Below are 8,068 nucleotides of genomic sequence, written 5' to 3'. Positions count from 1 at the left end.
GTTATCCTGGATTTTTCGAGGCGATAAGGCTTTTCTCTCTCCGCAGCACATCGTCATGAAGTCTCCTTAGATCACCATCTATGGCCTTAGGTAGGATCGGATCACCAGGGATATGGTATTTCGCCGCACCTTTGAAAGGTATATAGTCTTCAACCCGAGGCTGCGGAGGCGGCTGGCTCATAAAAGCAGCTTTGCCGCCATTTCGGCCTTTCTTCGGTCTCTTCCTATGCTTCTTTGCTACCGGAAGTGAGCCTATCATACGTTCATCCTCCGGCAATTCAGGCACCAACTCATCACGCTGAAACCCTGAGTCATACTGCTGAGCCATCAATCCTCGTCCTCATAGGAGCCGGTATTGAGATACTGTAGAGGGTCATCATCGTCGTCCATGTCATCATGCATTGCTTCTTCGACGGCGGCGACGGCGGCTCTATAAGTATCTATTGGAAACCATGCCTGTGGTGCCACACGCCCGTGACCCTAGAGACTTCACACCTGTGCATCCATAACTGAGCCTATCTAACCAAGTATTCGCATCGATGCCTCTCCTACCAATCTCTCGTGCCTCTAGGAACTTCACACCTTTTGTACATTAAGAGGGTTGATACCCGTGCCTCCAGAAGCCACACAAACGTGCCTGTAGTGACTTCACCTCCATACCTGTACGGACTTCACTTCCGTGCCTCCGTTTACTCAATTCACGTGCCTCACATGAAACCCACAGTGACTCTACGTGCTCCGCATGCGTGATCGCCCCGTGCAACTTTGGTGCTCCACACACGTTCCTCTCAATACAGCCGTATGCTGCCGGAGGCCACCAACCTATACCTGTGCCTCCTGCCTATAGAGGCTTCACTCACGTGACTCTGGTGCCCACACACCCGTGCCTCGCGTAACACGCACCGTGACTCTACAAGCTATTCACGCGTGATCGCCCGTGCCTCTTTGCTGCTACACAGACGTTCCTGTCTCTAAAACCCATGTGAGAGGAAACATAGAAAAAACAAAGGCACACACGTGCCTCTAATCTATGTATAAATATGCCTTCAATTAACTAACATCCGTCCAAAAAAACATCTAAAAAATAGATGCACTGCCATACCTCTTCTACAAAAAAAGTACAAAAATGAACAGTTAGGTTCATATCGTTTCATATATCTAAATAACATTACACTGTAGTATAGATTTTTAAACAAAATCCATTATGTTCAAAGCCTATAACTAACACCACTGCGGCAGAAGATTGAAGATAACAACAAGCCTTCCATCACGCTCTTTGAAAGTTATGAGCACCAAGTTGTTTACTTCAATAGACGATGCCTGGAGAAAATCACTAATCCTTCCTTTTTGAACACCATTCTATTACCCAAGCCAATGAAGTAGGAGCAAGGAGTGCTCACATATATATCACCATCACGAGATTCCAAAGTAACTTCAAGAGTTAAAACGCCAGTCCTGGGAAATGTCACAAACTCCTTCAAACTACTCACAACAATACCAGGAATAACCTGACAAAAACATCAAGCTATTAGAAATAGAACAAAAATTAAAAACTATAAATAGAAGAAATAATATAAATAAATAAATAAACATAAGCAAAGAAAAACAGTGGAAAATAAATCTGGCCATATGATGACCATTAACATTCATGGAATTAATCTTGTGAACAAAAGGACAACAGAGTATGTACTCGTCATCAAAGAGTTGATGTGTCATGAAATACATCTGCTGATAATTGAGATCAACACCACGGCTGTAAAAACAACTACCAACAAGTTGCTTCTCGGAATCACTCAAACCATCAAAAGCTACAAAGTAAAATTACAAAGGTTCAAGGGAACAGAAAAATCATGTCAAATTAAACAAGCTAAAAACTTCCTTAAAAATAAACCTTACCAACAGACGGTAAAGGGGACAACGCATCTCCACAACCAAGAAAATCAACACCAATCCACGTTGCATAATGCTCAAGCCTAACGGTCATTATATCACGAGGACGAACACCATAATCACTGACCACTCACTCCCAGGAAGGACCATGGAATTTGCTGCTCACCCGACCATGACTAAACAGAACACCATACAAATAACCCTCATTGCAGTGAAGACCAAGATCAGTATCTTTGTCACCCCTCTTTATGGCTAAAACCCTACACTCCTCGATGTAACGAGCAAGATGAGCTCTAACACTGCACGAAACATTCCGCACAACGAATCAAAACAAGGATCATAATCAAAATCAAAACAACATGAGCAGCACCAAAAGAAATAAGCGTGTGTGCCAAAAATTAAACAATTATAAAATGATATTCTTACAACATGCCTCGAACAACGTCAATCCAGAACCACACTGAACACATCTACAGAAGAATCAACAGAAGAACACGGGCCACCCGGCATATGGCGAAAAGGACAAGCCATACCTGCAAAGAACACAATGATTATTAAGAACTAATTCCATAAACCGAGTTGAAACTTGACATCTGATAGTGTTGGAAGCCCCCACCCGTAACTACCGCATAAATCTCCATATCCCGGAAATATAATGGGAACAAAAAGGGAAACAAAAAGGAAACAAGGAACCCACGAATGCAACCGGTAGGAAACGACGATCGTGTGAACGGGGAAGCACCGTCCACGCTAAAGAAGGACGGCCGTAAGCAGGTGACAAGCGCGGCGGGCTGCGACGACGGCAACGAAAGAACAGTCCACGACGACGGTTCGACCACACCAGAGAGAAACAGATCAAAAGTGTATTATAAAACACTAAAAGTACAATGACTAAAGTGAAAAAAGGAAAAACCAGAAAGGAAAACCGAAAACTGGAAATCACGGAAGTGCCCGTCAGCGCGACAAATGTCGCACGCGGAGCACCCCGAAAAAGTCTCAATGTCGCGCGCGGAGCGCTCCCCGACTAATCTTTACGGGGAGCGCTCCTCAACTAATGATTTCGAGGAAAAGCTGGATAGAAACTCGTCAGCCAAGCCCACTAAAATCCTCCTTCTTTAGTGCTGGGCCTCACAACTATATGGGCTTTCACAGTTCGGATAGGAAATTCGAGGATGCATCTCCTCTTCTTTTTGGAAAACATTTCAATAAGCCGGATAACATAGCGACGTGTAAGCCGTGTTATCTGTACAACACATGCCCTTTGTGGGCCATCCCACCGCTTTGGCCTCCAGCCTTATCTCTTCTCACACGATCTCTCTCCTCCACTCATTCTCGTCTTTTTCCTCCCGTAGCTCTCTTCTATTGCACGAGAGGGGAGAGGGCACCTATGGCGACGCCGAAGCACCAGCTGCCGTTGCTGCAAACCGGGGAGCGGCGACGATGATCACCGCCCGCTGCATCCCGCCCAAAATAGGGGGGGGGCTGTTGCTGCGAGGGAGAGGGGGCGCCACCACGAGTTGTGTGCTTCCTTGCCATGGGCGACCACCATTGTTGCTCACGGGGAAGGGGCGACGCTGGCCACCAGCACACCACTGCCACTGGTGTTGCAACGCAGCATGAAGACCGGAGACGGGCGTCGCTCACCGCCGGTGCTGCAATGCAGCACACAAGAGGAGGTTGGGCTGCTCGCGCACCGGTGTTGCAAGGGGTTATGATGGGATGCAATGGAGCTCCGCTGGGGCTGCAATGAAGCGCCGCCGGCGCTGCAATGGAGCTTCGTCGGGGTGTCGCTGGTGCTGCATCGAAGCTATTGTCGTGCCATCGGGGCTGCAATGGAGCTTCGCCGGTGCTGCACGCCGAATGGGGCGCGACGTTCGTCAGGTCACCAGTGTGGTGATGCAGAGGCTGTCGGTGCTGCAATGAAGCCCTCATCGCCGGCCATGGGGTGGTTCTCCTACTCTCCAGCAGCGCTGGCGCGTCGACCCCATCCCCGGTGCTGCTCGCCGGCGACAAAGCTATGATGCGTGACCCACGGATGGAAGCAATGACTAAGGAGGAATCAAGCGGCTCTAATCCATCCTAATTCAGCAAATAGGACGGCTGGCTAGGCGGCTTAAAGTTGGATAAAATCAGCCGCGTGATTTGTAGTAGCCGCCCTTCTTTTTTCAACTCAATTCTCAACGATGGATTGACTGACTCGACTCATGAGACTCTACCCATAAAAAAAAAAGGAGTGACCCATGAGATCCGTTCGTGATCTCACTTGAGAATAGACAAATCAAAATCAAACCGGAGCTTCAGTGCATGATTGTTGATCGGCCAAACGATGGAATCATGCAGTTCGTGAGACGACGACGCAGCGGACTACCGCCCAGTTGGTCGGCTCGACACCCGCGCGAGAGGCCGGCCGGGTATATTCTCATTTTCGTTATCTGTCATGTCATCTGACGAGTGATGAGCCAGCACAAGCAACTCGTGCAAACATAATGTAGTAGGAGTACATTCTAGGCTGCAGTGCCGTCGTCGTCTTCTTCCATATTCAATCCGGTTATTCTCGCGCCTCAAGCCGCCAGCAGTGGTTCAAACTTCACGACGTGACGTGAGCCCCTCCATTAGACTTTCATTCTGCCACTTCAATGTTTTTTTTCTTTTGTGAAACGGAGGCAAAAGCTTTGCCCCTTTCATTATACAGTGTAAAAAAAGACGAGAGTCGCCTGGTTAATTTATGAAAAACTGGGCGGCGAAAAAGTTGTAATCGCAAAAGAAGAAGAAGAAGAACAGGAGGAGGAGGAGTTGTAGTATAGTCTGGTTTTCCATGGATTTGTCCTTAACTGGACGAGCTGTCATACAGTTCTTGAAGAATTGCAGCCTGTTGTCCCCTCGGGAGAGAAAACAAAATACTAGTAGTAGTTGCTATATCTGGCATCAAAGTGCATCATAGGCATGCAGCAACGGTTGCTCGATAATTCGATCAAGTTAATGGCAAACCTTTCTTGTGAAGAAGAGATCAAGTAATTAATAAGAACTTTGGTCGATACAATATGTGCAGTGTGAGCTACGTATGACGAATTTCTGAAAAAAAAACATGCATAGTTGAACAACACTCGAAGGGAAAGAAGTTTGATTCTTTCTTTCCTCGCTTAATTTATCATCATCTGCTGTCCTCTGATTCAGAAATTAAGTAGCAGCAGGAGTAACATGCTAGCTAATTTAAACAACAGAATTTATACGTACGTACACGTACAGATCAAGGAGATAGCACGTCGCTCGATCCCAAGCAGCTGAGTCAAACACGCGACGAGTACCACTACACACGGACGGCGTGCTCGATCTCCCGCTCCATCAGATCCTCGCGCGGCGCGGGGGGCGTACGTCAGTAGCGGTTGCCGGCGGTGACGGCGGGCGCGAAGGCGGTGCCGAAGGAGCAGTCAGCGCCGGCGTAGTTTGATTGCATCGTGCTGATGGCGGCCGCGCCCTCGAGGAGGTCCTCCAGCGCCCGGGCGTAGAAGGCGCGCAGCCGGCGCAGCGCCCGCCGGTAGGCCGCCGCCACCCACCGCATCCGCAGCCGCCTGACGGCCCCGAAGAAGCCCCCGCGGCCGCCGCCCAGCCGCGCCACCGCCATCTTCTTCCTCCTGCTCTTCCCGCGCTCCCCCTGCGCCGCCGCCGCCCCGGGCAGCAGCGGCGGCCCCGCCGCCAGCGCCCGGCGCCGCGGCATCCTGAACCGCACCGCGCCGCCTCGCCGCTGCAGGTCTCCTCCTCCCATCGCTCTCGCTCTCGCTTGCTTTGCTTTGCCTTGCTTGCCTTGGAAAGGAAGGAGGTTAAGGCCAGAGCGAGCGAGCTGCCGCGCCTTTGCTTCGGAATGGCAAAAGAGATGCGTTTGTTAGCCAACTTAAGCCCGTGATTCGCGCTGATGCAGCGGGGTACTGCTCGTACTTGTTTTATAGGAGTATTATTATCAGCTGATGATAGGACGATAGTGTTAAGCACGCAGCACATTGTTTAAGCACATAGAGTAGCAGCAAGAGGGTAGGAGGCAAGACGAAGGGGAGGTTACGGGAAAGCGGGACGGCGATGGGTCTTGGAAACGGTGACGTGCTCCACACCCACGCACATGTACTACATCAGGATTAGCTAGGGCGCCTGCATGGGTCTCGTCTCCATGGATAGCATAGCTAGCTGCCAACGTGCTTAAGCAAGTGGGATCGATCCCTAATGTGTTAGGAGATCAACCAACCCAAGGGCATCTCCAACCACTACTCCCACGCACGCATCTCGTTCTCTCGTAAATTAAACCTCCGGTATAATGCATAGCACTAGTAGCTCGGTTAAGCCTGGCAAGACGGACCGTGAGAGGTTGTACTTGTACTGTTGTACAGTAGTGGTGAACGAAGATAGTGGAAGTATGTCGATCAATCAGTCAAACGCGAGCAGAGGAGTCCAGATGCTTCAGTGAATTTAAGCAGCCCGCGCTGCCTGCGTGCGGAAGAGGGAACTGTATACCAAGAGGAGGAATATAGCCGTCCGCAGTTCGATCGCGACCCTCTTGCTTGCACGGGCGCTCATCAATTCCAGCCACTCCCAGCTGAACTGACACTGACGCGCACGAAAAAACCCCGCAATATTTGTAATTTGTGTGAACAGCTGCAAGGTGTGCGCAAATCTTTCACCGGCCGTTCCGTTGTCGCCACACACCACACGCAGCCGCGCGCTACCGGCCGGAGGGATTGAGCCGACCTGAACGGGACCATACACGGTCACAGACTCGCGCGCTGTCCATTTGGAGGGAAGAGGGATGGTATTCTATTGTCCTACTCTCGCGTCCAAACGAGCCCGACCGAGAGGGAAAACCCTGGACATATCCATCAGCCGATAGCCCCCTAGGGTGTGTGATACAGCCATAATAATCTTCTTAGGTTGCCACCCATGTAACTTACGGGAGCCACCTGGAGCCAGCGTAATTCACCGGCCGCAGTGATATTTGTCCTGCTCAAGTTCTGGGTCAGTTGGGAGCAGTGCTTGGAGCTAACTTGAGAAGCACGGGAAGATAAGTAGTAGGAGTACTACAGTACTATATATCTTTATGGATGTGTGTGCATACGTGAGAGCTTACCTCAGCCTAGGGTAAGCATTTGGTATTATAATGTGCAGCATCAGAAAGGAACACATGGTCTGCAGATTGTTGGTGTACAGCATCGATGTGCCGCTTCATTTGTACATTATTATACTACTCTCTTAAAAAACTCAACGGCGTACAATTGCTCATGGAACAAAAATCATGATGTGATACCATGAGATTTCCAGAGGATTTGGATTGAAATCCCAAATTATTCGTCGAGGTCAACGAGGGCAAATACTATTGGACGCATGTACCATTTCGCACAAACGAGCGAGGCGAGCACTCGGGATGGCCGGCCCGTTTAATTAGTTTTACACGGTAAAGTTTCTCCAAGATTTTCTATTGGTTTTTGGAACCATTTCACATTTAAAAAGTTATTCAGAAATTTCAAAAAATGTTTGCGCTTTTAAAAATGTTCCTATTCTATTAAGGATTGCTTCTTTTATAAATGTTTGAATTTTAGAAAACAAATTCTGAATACATGAATGTGTTAAAAAATTGCTCCCGGATATTTTTAAAAAATTGGATTTAAAAAAATGCCCGTGCTTATTTCTTTCATTTTTTCTAAAAAAATCATGTTTTTAATAATATTCAGAAGTTTTGAAAAATCTTCACAAAAGGTTTCAAAATGTTAGTTTTATAATGTTCACTTTGTTTCAAAAAAAAATCACAGAACATTTTAAATTTTCTCTAATTTTCAAACAATGTTCACTTTTCAAAAAACTATTTTCCCTCATATTTTCTGAAAAACTAAATATAAAAGCCGACTTAAAAACCACAAGAAACAAAAACCAAAGTGTGCGGCTCGCTGCATCACCTCAGAAATGGGTCGGCCCATATACATTTGGCCGCCCATTTGACGCAATAAACATCAAATAGGGGCTCCCCCCAAGGAGACGAGGTTATAAATTTCCTTTTTGAGCGTTAGGTCATGTAATGAGTAGAAGATAGGCTTCCAAGCCCACACATATTGGAACTCGTCAATCGAGAAGTACACTATCCTCATTATGCATATGAGGACCAGTTCATTTCCTATTTAGCGTTTATAGCATTGTTTACCTA

The 8,068-nt window shown here is 47.9% G+C and overlaps 1 protein-coding gene across 1 annotated transcript; it reads right to left on the bottom strand.

The window, feature by feature from the left end:
* Positions 1–4,978: 4,978 nt before the first annotated feature.
* Positions 4,979–6,073, bottom strand: LOC123141926 (uncharacterized). The gene has a single exon (XM_044560988.1). The coding sequence runs from the start codon at positions 5,651–5,653 to the stop codon at positions 5,264–5,266; it is 390 nt and encodes a 129-aa protein (XP_044416923.1). The 5' UTR covers positions 5,654–6,073; the 3' UTR covers positions 4,979–5,263.
* Positions 6,074–8,068: the final 1,995 nt, after the last annotated feature.

This window comes from Triticum aestivum, chromosome 6D, assembly GCF_018294505.1.
Source record: "Triticum aestivum cultivar Chinese Spring chromosome 6D, IWGSC CS RefSeq v2.1, whole genome shotgun sequence".
Classification (NCBI taxonomy): domain Eukaryota; kingdom Viridiplantae; phylum Streptophyta; class Magnoliopsida; order Poales; family Poaceae; genus Triticum; species Triticum aestivum.
Note: the sequence above shows the minus strand (reverse complement) of the source record. Positions and strands in the feature narration are given on the sequence as shown.

What these genes read in the sequence shown, in the direction of transcription:
- LOC123141926 (XM_044560988.1), bottom strand. Translation starts at nt 5,653, where the DNA reads ATGGGAGGAGGAGACCTGCAGCGGCGAGGCGGCGCGGTGCGGTTCAGG.